Here is a 15,563-nt window from a genome sequence, read left to right on the forward strand (position 1 = left end):
AAGCAGTGGAGAAGACAGGATTTAGGGTGTGGGGTGTGTCACAGAAGGTCTCACTGAGAAGATGAGTAAAGTCCTGAGCAGGTGCAAGACATGAAGTCAAGGTGGTGAAAGAAAGAGGGAGGTAAAGAGCAAAAATAGTGAGAAAGAGTCTTTTAAATTTTTTTCCTGATTCCTATTCATTTTAAAAATCTCAAGCTGGGCATCACTTACTTACTTTATAGAAGCTTTTTTGAATCTTATTTATTTTCATAGTAAAAATGAACATTTATGGAGCACCAAGTCAATACTAGACAGCACTCCGAGTGTTTGCAAGTGTTGTGGTTGTTTCACAACTACCAGAAGATGTAGGGACTATTACTAGCTTCACTTTACATCCAAGGAATCTGAGGCCCAGAGAAGGGCATCATTTCCCTAAAGTTAGGCAGCCAGCAAGTGTTGGCATCTGACTGCAAACCATGGGTTTGCCTGTTAGGTGGAACTTTCAGGCCCTCTCTGAGAATGGAAATGAATCTGAACTCACATGTGAGACTAAGCTGGAGTGCTTGGCATAGGAGAAAAGAAGCAAGATTACTTCTAGAAAGGCAGAATATTTCAAGGTGTTAGCACCACTGGAGACCTGAAATACCACTTTCACAGTCCTTATCTTATAATAATCATGAATATATGTCTCCATCTCATATTCTAGGGGGTATATTCCTTGAGAGCAGAAACTGTGTTATTCAACTTTTTGTCCCAACACCTTGCAAGGCAGATGCCCAGTAATTTGTTATTAATTGAAGAATGAAGAAGATATGAAAATAATTAGGGAAATACCTATACAGGGAGTGTGTAGGCACAGTGAGCCACATTCATAAGGAATTTAGACACAAAAGACTGCATACATCATTGATGAGTCATATCTTCCTCCTGCCCAACCTCCGTCACCCTCTCCTCCCCACTTTCATGTACCTCATTTCAGGAAATGATGCCACCTGGCTGTGTCCCCAGGAACTGGCTTAAAAATTCTTAATTCATCTTAATTCATTCTTAATTCTTAATCCCCAAACTTGATTATTTTTCTTCTTAAACACTGATTCAACATCACCTTCTCCATCTCTATCACCATGGCTTTAGGTTTTGGCTCTTATTTCCTTTGGCCTAGAATCTTGGAGGAATCCGACTCTATCTCATTCTCTTCGATCCATTCTTGACTTGGATGTGATCTGATAGTGGCTCAAACAAGGTTCTTTACTTGCTAACTGTCTTTCAGTCACTCCATACTGTTCTTGGAATAAGTAAAATTCTTAAAAGGTCTTTTTCTTTGATTTCTGCTTATTTTTCCAGTTTGAAATCCCCTACAGAGCTGATGCTCTAATCACACCAAAATACTTTCTGTTCTGTGCACACATGGTGCTCTCTCACCCCTCCTTGCCTTTGTGCCTGCGGCTCTCTACTCTGGGAACCTCTTCTCACAACTAGGTATAACTTTCTGCTAATTTTGCAAGTCTCAGTGGAAACATAATTTTCTTTGTGAAGTTTCCCTGTCCTCCCTTGGCCAGATCAAGGGATTATTCTTTTATTCTTTCAACACTTGATGTAAACTGCTATTAGAGCATCTTTATAATTGTGTATGTGTGCATCTGTTTTGTTATGTAATTATTAACATCATGAGGACAAATGTATTCATTCATCACTGTATCTTTTGCAACTAACAGAATGCTTAACTCTATGCTAAGTCACTTCAGTCGTGTCCGACTCTGTGCGACCCCATAGACGGCAGCCCACCAGGCTCCCACATCCCTGGGATTCTCCAGGCAAGAACACTGGAGTGGGTTGCCATTTCCTTCTCCAATGCATGAAAGTGAAAAGTAAAAGTGAAGTTGCTCAGTCATAGCCAACTCTTAGCGACCCATGGACTGCAGCCTACCAGGCTCCTCTGTCCATGGGATTTTCCAGGCAAGAGTACTGGAGTGGTTTGCCATTGCTTAACTCTAAGTGCTTAATAATTAATGTAGCCTAAGGTTTAACTATTTTCAAAGCAGTTTGATGATACTATTGGATCTCTAGTTGAACCAATAGTCATATAAGACCTGTGTGTGTGTGTGTGTGTGTGTGTGTGTGTGTGTATCCTAACTGATACATTAGATTTTATCTTCCAAGTTATATTTGTTTTGTTTATTTTTATTTTTGCTGTGTACTGAGAAGACATTTTTAAGGCTTTACTCCATTATAACAGCATTGCATTACTCAGTGTGCCATAAAAGTCTGGTTCCCTCGCATATTTAATCAAAATATTTCTTAGGACAGAGCCAAGACTCTAAGGCACGTAACTTAAGGCTTATTCCCAAATGGTTTGAAACTAATTTTTGTTCTTTACTCTTTAGACAAATAGCAAAGCTACCTTATATTTTTATCAGCGACCTTAAATCATTTTGGACATTATTGGGTATAAATAAACAGAGTTATATGTGCTCTCATCTGGAATACATCTCTTTAAAATAGTAACAAAGGTCTCATAAAAAGTTCATCAAATGCCTTAGGTGAAACACATGTAAACCATATAAATACTTACTTTTTAACCCAAAGTCTAATGTCAAGTTCCTAGTAAAACTTTTTCTAATCATTCCCAACCCCTAACTGGATATAACTAATTACTTTTTCCCTGTATTCTACCAGGATTTTAAAATACTCTTATTATAATAATGGTTTTGTGTCACAGTTATCTTTATATGTGCCCTTGCCTGCAAACTGTACACTTCTTTAAGCCACATACCAAAAGGTATCCATCACTATATTCACATTACATTATCTAGTACCCACAAAATAACAGTAAATAGATGGTAAAGAATCTGCCTGCAATGGGGAGACCCAGGTTTAATTCCTGGGTTGGGAAGATCCCCTGGAGAAGGGAATGGCAACCCACTCCAGTGTTCTTGCCTGGAGAATCCCATGGACAGAGGAGCCTGGCAAGCTATAGTCCATAAGTTTGCAAAGAGTCTGAAGACTGAGCAACTGAACATGTCCATGTGCACTAATATCTTAAAAAGTTAATGGAGCTTTTTGTCATGAAATTCTTGGGGATTCCATCATGGATTAAACTCATCACTATCTTTTTTGGTATTTGTAAAAATCCTTTTAACAGTGTTTTAAATTATTAGCTGGTAAGAGATATGGTGTGGTGGTGTGATCACTCACCTAGAGCCAGACATTCTGGAATGCGAAGTCAAATGGACCTTAGGAAGCATCACTACAAACAAAGCTAGTGGAGGTGATGGAATTCGAGTTGAGTTTCAAATCTTAAAAGATGATGCCATTAAAGTGCTGCATTCAATATGCCAGCAAATTTGGAAAACTCAGCAGTGGCCATCGGACTGGAAAAAGTCACTTATCATTCCAATCCCAAAGAAAGTCAATGCCAAAGAATGTTCAAACCACTGAACAACTGCACTCATCTCACACACTAGTAAAGTAATGCTAAAAATTCTCTAAGTCAGGCTTCAACAGTATGTGAACCAAGAACTTCCAAGTGTTCAAGCTGTGTTTAGAAAAGTCAGAGGAACCAGAGATCAAATTTCCAACATCCATTGGATAGAAAAAGCAAGAGAGTTCCAGAGAAACATCTACTTCTGCTATATTGACTAAGCCAAAGTGTTTGACTGTGTGGATCACAGCAAACTGTGGGAAATTCTTAAAAAGATGTGAATACCAGGCCACCTTACCTGCCTCCTGAGAAATCTATATACAGGTCAAGAAGCAACAGTTAGAACCAGACATGGAACAACAGACTGGTTCCAAATTGAGAAAGGAGTACGTCAAGGCTGTATATTGTCACCCTGCTTATTTAACTTACATGCAGAGTACATCATGCGAAATGCCAGGCTGGATGAAGCATAAGCTGGAATCAACACTGCCAGGAGAAATATCAATAACCTCAGATATACAGATGACACCACCCTTATAACAGAAAGCAAAGAGAAACTAAAGAGCCTCTTGATGAAAATGAAAGAAGAGAGTGAAAAAACTGGCTTAAAACTCAACATTCAAAAAATGAAGATCATGGCGTCCAGCCCCATCACTTCCTGGCAAGTAGATAGGGAAACAATGACAGACTTTATTTTCTTGGACTCCAAAATCACTGCAGATGGTGACTGCAGTCATGAAATTATAAGACACTTTCTCCTTGGAAGAAAAGCTATGACCAACCTAGTCAGCATATTAAAAAGCAGAGACGTTACTTTGCCAAGAAAGGTCTATCTAGTTAAAGCTATGGTTTTTCCAGTGGTAATGTAAGGATGTGAGTTGGACCATAAAGAAAGCTGAGCACCGAAGAATTGATGCATTTGAACTGTGGAGTTGGAGAAGACTCTTGAGAGTCCCTTGGACTGCAAGGAGATCAAGCCAGTCAATTGTAAAGGAGATCAGTCCTGGGTGTTCATTGGAAGGACTGATGCTGAAGCTGAAGCTCCATACTTCAGTCACCTGATGAGAAGAACTGACTCATTGGAAAAGACTCTAATGCTGGGAAGGATTGAAGGCAAGAAGAAAAGGGGATGACAGTGGATGAGATGGTTGGATAGCATTACCGACTCAATGGACATGAGTTTGAGCAACCTCCGGGAGTTGGTGATGGACAAGGAAACTTGGCATGCTGCAGTCTATGGGGTCGCAAAGAGTCTGACACAACTGAGCAACTGAACTGAACTTAACTGAAGAGATATGGAAATAAATGTAAAATTATAAAACATTTGAATTATTGGTCATTATTATTATTGCTATGATAAATAACATGTGTGTTAGTCAGTTGTGTCTGATTCTTTGTGACCCCATGGACTGTAGTCTTCCAGCCTCCTCTCTCCATGGAATTCTCCAGGCAAGAATACTGGAGTGGGTAACCATTTCTTTCTCCAGGGATCTTCTCAACCTAGGGATCAGGCAGATTCTTTACCAGCTGAGCTAACAGAGAAGCCCATTATATAATTTATATATACATGTATAAAAATACATATAATTTATATACACATATACAAAAATATATATAATTTATATATACATATATAAAAATATATACTACAGTTTCTATAGTTACAAGAAGCCTCTAAATCCAGCCTTTTGGTAAAGCAGTGTTAGGCAGATAGAAAGCAATCCAATGAGGTATGGCCAAGTCGTGTGACAGTTGAAACCAGAGGAATACTGCAGCAGAGTTTGAGAATTTCCTGGTGATACTACTTAGACACTAGATAGTATGTGACAAGAGTCCAGAAAAGAAAAGGTTCTCGGGCTCCAAATTCAGAAGTTATCAGAAAGAATTTCTGAACACTTAGTTAATGAAGCTGAGGGAACTTGCATATGCATAACAGTAGTTTTTCTGACTTTTAAAGCAGAGGATCTCCTTCCCTTTTCTTTCAAACCGAGTCTTTCGGGAACTCTCAAGACTCGAAGTCGAATGAGGATGAACTAGGCAGGGACCGGGCTAAGAGACCAATTTGCTTGGCTTTCACTTTTCTCTTGGCCCCTGAAAAGGCCCCCTCATGCCTCTCCTTAGGACCCTGGGGCTGCACGAAGCGCAATATGAGAGCAGGACTCTTGGCTCTGTGTCTGCCTCCTTCCCACAGTTTTCATGTCATGTTATCCTTCATTTGCCTTCATCTTCCTCTATATTCATTTCTTTTGACCTAGACTTCCTTCTCTTTCTCTTCCATGCCTTTCACCTTTCTCTTCTGTTTGTAATTTTTTTCTCCTGGTAAGTAAGGAAGGGGTGATAGAGGGGAAGAGAGTCCCTTTCCTAGGGGAAGGGGACATCATGGGGAAACTTGAAAGCCTGTTCCTCTCAGTTGAGGTTGTGTGACTAGCTATGTCTCTATCCAGATTGTCTCCTTTCAAGGATGACATCTTGGAGATTCTGTGTTTTGTTTCAACAAGGAAGAACTAGTTAATGCACCTAAGAGAACTTTGTGAAACTATCACATAAGTGATACTTTGAGACCACATAGTTATCATGACAAGGATCTGGGGGGAGCTCAAGTTCTGGTTATTGTGTGTTTTAGATGTGAGACACAGAGCTGCTGACATGACATTTTTCGAGTTATGTTTCTTTCCAACTATAAAATGGCAGTTATTATAAATGCCCTACCCACCTGACAGGTGGTTGTGGGTATGAAATGAGAGAATTCATGTGCAAACACTTTGAAAAGTCTAAAGCACAATACACATTTTATCACTGTTTTCTGTTCTTTAGCAGATTCCCTTTGTCCTATTTCTTTTGTCAAATTCTATAAAACCCCATGTGTTTTACTTGAGACTTCTGATCACCTTTCTTATCTCTCAGAAATGTGTCAAAGCGGACACCTTTGTTGGTGGTGAGCCATCATCCTCTTTACAGGAGATTTCAAGTTTGAGCCCTGCCTTCTCATCCTTCACTTACCTCCTGTGAGTAAGGTTTGTCTGTTTCACACTGAAGAGAAGCCCTGGTTTGTGTCAGTCGCTCTAGAACAGCTTTGGATTATGTCTGAATGGGTCACTCCAAGGGAGTTTTAAATTGTGGTGATGTCTGTTCAAGCCACCCCAGAAAAGTCCTGTACTGCGTCTGTACCCGTCATTCCAAAGACATTCTGGCTTGTGCTTGTCCTGGTCCACATTGCTGATGAACTCTGGTTTGCCTCGTCACATTCTCAAAGAAGCTTTGTCCCAGTGTCTCAGACACTGCGGGTAGCTACGAGGGGCCAGCAGCTGTAAAGCAGTCTAAGCTGTGCAGCGTTAGTCCCTTCAGAGAAGCTCTGGGCTGGGCCTGTGCCATTCCCTCTAGAGGATTCCAGACTGGGTCTCAGGACTCCCTGGTCCCTGCTGTTTACTCTAAGGAAGTGACTTCCTCCAATACTTCCTCTTCTTCAGGAGAAGTCATAGGTTCACTTTCTGAAAGGTATGAGTTTTGAGAGGTTCCCAAGAGTACAAAATCTCATGAAGATTCTGCAGGACAGAATCTTGGAGGAAGATTTTTATTGCAGCTTCAACTTCTCCTGCACTTGTGAGGCTACTAGAGAAAAGGAACAAAACTCAGTGGTCTGTCTCTTCTCCAAGGTTTCCACCAGAGAGAGACTAGAGGAGCATACCAGTATTTTTAATTTTTTTTTCCAGATTCATTGAGATATAATTAACATAAAACATTGTGTAAGTTTAAGGTGTATAATGTGATGATTTGATACATGTGTATATTGTGAAATGAGTACAATAGAGTTAGTTAACAGGCCCATTACTTCACATAATTAGCTGTATGTTTATGTGTGTATGGTGAAACATTTAAGATATAGTCTCTTAGCAACTTTCAAGTATATAACACAGTATTGTTAACTAGAGGAACTATGCAGTACATTTGATCCCCAGAACTTAACTATTTATAACTGAGTTTGTACCGTTTGACCAACCTCAACATACCCAGGTCCTGGCAACCATAATTCTAATCTCTGTTTCTTTGAGTTCAGTATTTTCAGATTCCACATATAAGTGCAATCATACAATATTTGTCTTTCTCAGTCTGAATTATCTCACTTAGCATAATGCTGTCAAGTTCCATTCATGATGTTGCAAGTAGCAAGATTTCCTTTTTTTTTTCTTCACAGCTGATTAATATTGCATTGCATATATGTATACATATACCAATTTTTTTTTTATCCATTCATGTGTTGATGGACACTTAGATGGTTTCCATAAATTGGCTATTGTGAAAAGTGTTGCAGTGAATATGGGAGTGCAAGTATCTTCAAGGTAGTGATTTAATTTATTCCATACTAGTATTCTTTTACATTTCCTTTCACTTTGATTCTTATTGGGCTTGGTTCTTAGGACTGTTTCTGACTTGGACTCAGGAGAGGTCAGAAGAGGCATGAGGAGGGTAATTCAATAATCATTGTCTAAGCAAACTGGAGAATATTAATGAAAACCATAAGCAGTTTGTTTAGGATGCTCTCAGTAGGGGAGGCTGGAGAAGGCAATGGCACCCCACTCCAGCACTCTTGCCTGGAAAATCCCATGGATGGAGGAGCCTCGTAGGCTGCAGTCCATGGGGTCGCACAGAGTCGGACACGACTGAAGTGACTTAGCAGCAGTAGGGGAGGCTATTAACTACTGGTTAAGATGAAAAAGCTAACATCTCAAAATCTTTAACCCTTCTGGAATAGGAATTGAAATTGAAGGAGTAAGATGATGTCCATGTTTGAGATAAAAGTTCCTCCAACTGATTATGGCTTAACCCAAACAGCCTAATGCATATCTAGACATTCCTTACAGTGCTTCTGGAACAGACTTTTGACTTCATGTTTCTTACCGAAAGAGGTAGCCACATCTGACTTGTTTATTATTGTTTGCTTAGCATCTGGCACAATGCCTGCACATACATGCTTGTTTTTTTCCACAAGGCATATTTAAAATACCAACCTTCTCCCTCATTTTCCACCTCTAGCTTTGAAGTTGCATATGTTTTGAGGAGCCTCAGTTCAGTTCAGTTCAGTTGCTCAGTCATGTCTGACTCTTTGTGACACAATGGACTGCAGTATGCCAGGCTTCCCTGTCTGTCACCAGCTCCTGGAGCTTACTCAAACTCATGTCCATTGAGTTGAGGAGCCTGCCTTAACCCTATTTCTCCACGTGAGTTTTGCAGAACAAAACGTTTTCAGGAATGCCTATGTTATACTAAAACAGAAACACTTGTGCAGAATTCATTTTCAAAGAGTTACAGGTACATTGGGGGAAGGCAAACATATAAAAATAAGTATAGGATAGTATACACAGAATTTAATTTGTCCATTGACAAACTTAAAATAGATGCAAGCACAAGCTGGAATCGAGATTGCTGGGAGAAATATCAATAACCTCAGATATGCAGATGACACCACCCTTATGGCAGAAAGTGAAGAGAAACTAAAAAGCCTCTTGATGAAAGTGAAAGAGGAGAGTGAAAAAGCTGGCTTAACACTCAACATTCAAAGAATGAAGATCATGTCACCTGGTCCCATCTCTTCATGGCAAATATGTGGGAAAACAATGGAAAGAGTGACAGACTTTACTTTTTGGGCTCCAAAATCACTGCAGATGGTGACTGCAGCCATGAAATTATAAGATGCTTGCTCCTTGGAAGAAAAGTTACGACCAACCTAGACAGCATATTAAAAAGCAAACACAATACTTTGTAAACAAAGGTCAAACATAGTCAAAGCTATGGTTTTTCCAATAGTCATGTATGGCTGTGAGAGTTAGACCATAAAGAAAGCTGAGCATTGAAGAATTGATGCTTTTGAACTGTGGTGTTGGAGAAGACTCTTGAGAGTCCTTTGGACTGCAAGGAGATCAAGCCAGTCAATTGTAAAGGAAATCAGTCCTGAATGTTCATTGGAAGGACTGATGCTGAAGCCGAAGCTCCAATACTTGGCTCACCTAATGCAAAGAACTGACTCATTGGAAAAGACCCTGATGATGGGAAAGATTGAAGGCAGGAGGGGAAGGGGATGACAGAGGATGAGATGGTTGGATGGCATCACCAACTCAATGGGCATGAGTTTGAGCAACTCCAGGAGTTAGTGATGGATAGGGAGGACTGATGTGCTGCAGTCCATGGGGTTGCAAGGAGTTGGACACGACTGAGCGACTGAACTGACTGAGCAAGGAGTAGTTTGGCTGCTTGGGGAGTTGTAGTAGACCTTGAAATATAAAATGGATTTGGTTAAAATGAAGGTCAAAAGAAGCTTTCAAGTGGAGAAAATAGAGTACTAAGACATCACCAACTGCAAATCATCTAAACCACGAATTCAGAAGTCTAATGAAGTGCGTCTTTCCTCTGACTTACTCATCTATTCCCTCTGTATTCTTCAAAATTTATTCACTCAAATTAAGATTAAATTATGATTTTTTTCACCTATTACATAAGCTAAATTCTAAATGATTGGTGACAAGTATTATTGTTGTGGCTCTGGGGAGAAAAGAACCATCATAAATTTCTGTTGGGAGTGTAAAATAGTACAGTAAGTTTGGAGAGAAATTTGCCAAGATAGAAACACTATATACTTACACTTTGGCCAATAAATCCAACTTCCAGATTTCCACATGTCAGGTACACTGGCAAAAATATAAAAAGGTTTACGCATAAAACTATTGTTTGTAATTGTAGAAGACTCATCAGATAAATTATGGCATATCTACAAAATAGAATACTATGAAGTTATAAAAAGAATGGGGAATCTTTTGTGTTGCAGAAGAACTATGGTGGAGTTAGCTGGATCTATTTTAACCTTTGATGAAACCAGCATCATGATTGAAATTTACGATACTACTTCAACAAGGTTAAGAACCTAAACAAAATTAATGATTAAAAGTGACTTTTAAACAAATAACCACTGACACCCCAAATCTAGAGAGCCAATGGAAGCTCAGGTCATTCTTCCTAGGATAAATAGAACGAGGAATAAAGAGGTTGCTAGCATTATAAAGGTGTAGGTATGGGAATTATTGATCCACTTTCCAATATCCATACTACAACCAGTGAGCCTAAAAGAACTAACACTCCCTCAGGTACATGAAAACTAAAGAAAGGAGAGTTATTCTGATCTCTCTCAGTATAGAGAGAGGGAGGGAGGGGGACTAGTAGAGTTTCCTATCTGATGAGCAGAGTCAGATTTTCCCAAAGGAAGACAAACTGACATGGTGATTTTCGATGGGTTTTGCCCTTTTTTATTATGTGTGTTCCTATGCCAGGATTATAAGCAGTTTCATACTGTTAAAAGTATGGAAAGAGGAATATGAATATCTTGAATTATTTGGCCACAGAAGTGTTAAATTGACAATAAGAAAAGAATGTAGTCTATATTGGACAAGCAGAGGAATTTTCCAGGTGGTAGTGATAGGTCTAAACCACCTCTGTGATGTTTTCTCTTCACTGAGCTTTCCAATATTCATTTCAGCAGTGGGTTTCATCACAATGGAGATAGGCAGAGGGATTCTAAATATCAAACTGATTGTTCCTTATTTGATAAACTTTAGTATTATTTGTTTGGAGAAGGTGATGGCATCCCACTCCAGTACTCTTGCCTGGAAAATCCCATGGATGGAGGAGCCTGGTGGGCGGCAGTCCATGGGGTCGCGAAGAGTCAGACACAACTGAACGACTTCACTTTTACTTTTCACTTTCATGCACTGGAGAAGGAAATAACAACCCACTCCAGTGTTCTTGCCTGGAGAATCCCAGGGATGGGGGAGCCTGGTGGGCTGCCATCTATGGGGTTGCACAGAGTTGGACACGACTGAAGTGACTTAGCAGTAGCAGCAGTATTATTTGTTAATGCTTATAGGATGCAGTTTCTAAGGCCCAGGGCCTTGTGGAAGGTCCGGGTAAGGGCATTCTTCACCTCATTATTTCTCAGGCTGTAGATGATGGGATTCAACATGGGAGTCACAACAGTGTAGGAGAGTGATAGCACTTTCTTGCTTTCAGGAGAATTATTGGACTTTGGACGGAAGTAGACAAGGCTTAAAGATACATAGAAAAGGGAGACGATGAGCAGGTGAGAGGAGCAGGTAGAGAAGGCTTTACGCTTCCCCTTAGCCGATGGAATCTTCAGGATGGCAGCAGCAATGCAAGTGTAGGAACATAGGATCAGCAAGCAGGGAATCATGACAAATAGAATGGTTCCAATAATGGCATAGATCTCAAACAGTGCTGTGTCTGCACAGACCAGCCTCAGCACAGGTGGGCTGTCACAGAAGAAGTGGTTCACCTTGTTGCTACCACAGAATGGAAAGCTGAAGAGCCATGTGGTCTGCACAGTAGCTACAGGAATGCCTGGAAACCAAGAGATAACTGCCAGTTTGGCACGTGCCCTTGGGTTCATGATAACTGGGTAGTGCAAGGGACTGCAGATGGCTACATAGCGGTCATAGGCCATGGTGGCCAGGAGGGAGCATTCAGAAACCCCAAAGAAGAAGAAGAAATACATCTGAGTGGCACAGCCAAGAAAGGAGATGGTTGTGTCCTGGGCAATCAGGGTCCCCAGCATCTTGGGCACAATAGCTAAATTGAAGCCAATCTCTAAGAAGGACAAGTTCCTGAGGAAGAAGTACATGGGGCTGTGCAGCATGGGGTCAGCCAAGGTAACCAGAATGATGAGGCTGTTTCCCAGCAGAGTGACCAGGTAGATGAATAGAAATGTCAGGAAGAGTAATGACTGTATTTCAGTAGGTAAGGAAGAGAAACTCATGAGGATAAACTCATTAACTCTTGTCCAGTTTCCTTCAGCCATAAATATAGGAATGAACCCCCAGCTGTGGTCATAGAGATTCTCTATTGGAAGAGTCAGATTCTGGATTTGTTTTTCAGACAAATCCAGTGTCAGGGAAAGAGGCAAGATCAGGATCTCAGTTGCAAGGGAAATTATCTTGTGTTAGCTGAGAATAAAAGCACAAGGAAGAATGGCCACAGCATGAGCTCTGAAATAGCTCTAGGTCAGGTTTCAGAAGAGTTGATATGTTTCTATTTGTACGTTGACATATAGGGAAAGTTTATACCTAATCAGAACCATGCGTTCCTGAAGGAGCCACCAAAGTGTCTATTTTGGGAGGCAGTGATATTCCTAAAAACACATAGACTTTTGAGAAACAAACACAATGTTCATGATTTCATTAAAGAACACATACATGTGAATTTATCATAACTTTAGAAGTATCTTTATCATTATGATGCAGATCAATGCATCTAATTAATTTTCTCCTCTTCATAAATCTTTTTTTGCCTGGTTAGAATTTGGGAGGTGAATGAGGAGCTAGTATGTATTAACACATGCATCTGCTTTATCCTTGTACATGTGCGTTTTACAGGTGAGGAAACTGACCCCAGAGAAATTAATAAATAGCAATTGAAGTGGCAAATCTGGAGTCTAAACTACATTTGTTGGATTCTGAGGTACTCTGATTTTTATTAAACCATGCTTCATTGAACAGTTTTGACTTGATCTGGGGATTATGTCATTAATGGTTACAAGAATTACAATTGGAATTTTTGCCAAATCACATTGAAGATAGAGGAGAATCAACACCACTAACATCAAGGTGTCCAAACTCAATTGGATCCTTATTTTACATTATTTGTTTCTAATTTGCAATTGGTTATCAAGAGGTTCTTCTTCTCTTGTCATCTTGGTAATCTAAAATACTAAATTTTAATGAAGACATTATGAGATAAAGTTGGAAAATGATGTGGGCCAAGAGACTGGGATAAATGAAAAGGAAGTAGATGTGGACAGAGAACTATAGTAAGAAAAACACACATTTACTAACAGAAATAAAATATTATTAGGAGCAGTAAAAACTAAAGTTGACACAAAGTAAAACAGAAACAAGGATATAGTTAGAAAAGACTACCTGGGGGGAAATCATGATAATAAAATTGAAAGATTATAGAGTCCAGTGTTAGAAACTTAAGAAAACTGAATTAATGAGTTAGAACACAAGAGAATTTATATCTAAATTATTGAGAAAGAATAATAAAGAGGCAAAAATAATATTAAGAATAATGAAGTAAAATATGGTAAATAAAATCAATTTAATAGGCATTCCAGAATATGTAACAAAGAAGAAAAGACAAAGAATATTCAAAGAAGTACCAGAGGAAAAATAAACATCTCTGAGCTAAAAGAAGACATGACTTTCTGAACGGAAAGAATCCCTATATGCAAACAAATTCTACCTAAAGAAACTAAAGACCTATATATAGAAAACTATAAAACACTGATGAAAGAAATCAAAGAGGACACTAATAGAAGGAGAAATATACCATGTTCATGGATCGGAAGAATCAATATAATGAAAATGAGTATACTACCCAAAGCAATCTATAGATTCAATGCAATCCCTATCAAGCTACCAACGGTATTTTTCATAGAGCTAGAACAAATAATTTCACAATTTGTATGGAAATACAAAAAACCTCGATAGCCAAAGCAATCTTGAGAAAGAAGAATGAAACTGGAGGAATCAACCTGCCTGACTTCAGGCTCTACTACAAAGCCACAGTCATCAAGACAGTATGGTACTGGCACAAAGACAGAAATATAGATCAATGGAACAAAATAGAAAGCCCAGAGATAAACCCACGCACCTATGGACACCTTATCTTTGACAAAGGAGGCAAGAATATACAATGGAGAAAAGACAATCTCTTTAACAAGTGGTGCTGGGAAAACTGGTCAACCACTTGTAAAAGAATGAAACTAGAACACTTTCTAACACCATACACAAAAATAAACTCAAAACGGATTAAAGATCTAAACATAAGACCAGAAACTATAAAACTCTTAGAGGAGAACATAGGCAAAATACTCTCCGACATACATCACAGCAGGATCTTCTATGACCCACCTCCCAGAATATTGGAAATAAAAGCGAAAATAAACAAATGGGATCTAATTAAAATTAAAAGCTTCTACACAACAAAAGAAACTATAAGCAAGGTGAAAAGACAGCCTTCAGAATGGGAGAAAATAATAGCAAATGAAGCAACTGACAAACAACTAATCTCAAGAATATACAAGCAACCCCTGCAGCTCAATTCCAGAAAAATAAACGACCCAATCAAAAAATGGGCCAAAGAACTAAACAGACATTTCTCCAAAGAAGACATACAGATGGCTAACAAACACATGAAAAGATGATCAACATCACTCATTATCAGAGAAATGCAAATCAAAACCACAATGAGGTACCATTTCACGCCAGTCAGAATGGCTGCGACCCAAAAGTCTACAAGCAATAAATGCTGGAGAGGATGTGGAGAAAAGGGAACCCTCTTACACTGTTGGTGGGAATGCAAACTAGTACAGCCACTATGGAGAACAGTGTGGGGATTCCTTAAAAAACTGGTAAGAGAACTGCCATACAAGCCAGCAATCCCACTGCTGGGCATACACACCGAGGAAACCAGAATTGAAAGAGACACGTGTACCCCAATGTTCATCGCAGCACTGTTTATAATAGCCAGAACATGGAAGCAACCTAGATGTCCATCAGCAGATGGATGGATAAGAAAGCAGTGGTACATATACACAATGGAGTATTACTCAGCCATTAAAAAGAATACATTTGAATCAGTTCTAATGAGGTGGATGAAACTGGAGCTTATTATACAGAGTGAAGTAAGCCAGAAAGAAAAACACCAATACAGTATTTTAACGCATATATATGGAATTTAGAAAGATCGTAACGACAACCCTGTATGTGAGACAGCAGAAGAGACACAGGTGTATAGAACAGTCTTTTGGACTCTGGGACGGGGGCAGGGAGATGATTTGGGAGAATGGCATTGAAACATGTATAATATCATATAAGAAATGAATCGCCAGTCCAGGTTGGATGCAGGATACAGGAAGCTTGGGGCTTGTGCACTGGGATGACCCAGAGGGTATGAGGTGGGAGGTGGGAGGGGGATTCAGGAGGGGGAACACGTGTATACCCGTGGCAGATGCATGTTGATGTATGGCAAAACCAATACAGTATTGTAAAGTAAAATAATAATAATAATAATAAATTAAAAAAATAAAAGATTCACACAGACA

General features: G+C 39.4%; 1 protein-coding gene across 1 annotated transcript; it reads right to left on the reverse strand.

Moving 5' to 3' along the window:
• Nucleotides 1-11,303: 11,303 nt before the first annotated feature.
• Nucleotides 11,304-12,342, reverse strand: LOC133261211 (olfactory receptor 10A2). Its single transcript, XM_061439726.1, has one exon. It carries the CDS (start codon nucleotides 12,255-12,257, stop codon nucleotides 11,304-11,306), a length of 954 nt encoding a protein of 317 aa, XP_061295710.1. The 5' UTR covers nucleotides 12,258-12,342.
• Between the last annotated feature and the right edge of the window lie 3,221 nt (nucleotides 12,343-15,563).

Source organism: Bos javanicus, chromosome 15 (genome assembly GCF_032452875.1).
Source record: "Bos javanicus breed banteng chromosome 15, ARS-OSU_banteng_1.0, whole genome shotgun sequence".
NCBI classification, from domain to species: Eukaryota; Metazoa; Chordata; class Mammalia; order Artiodactyla; family Bovidae; genus Bos; species Bos javanicus.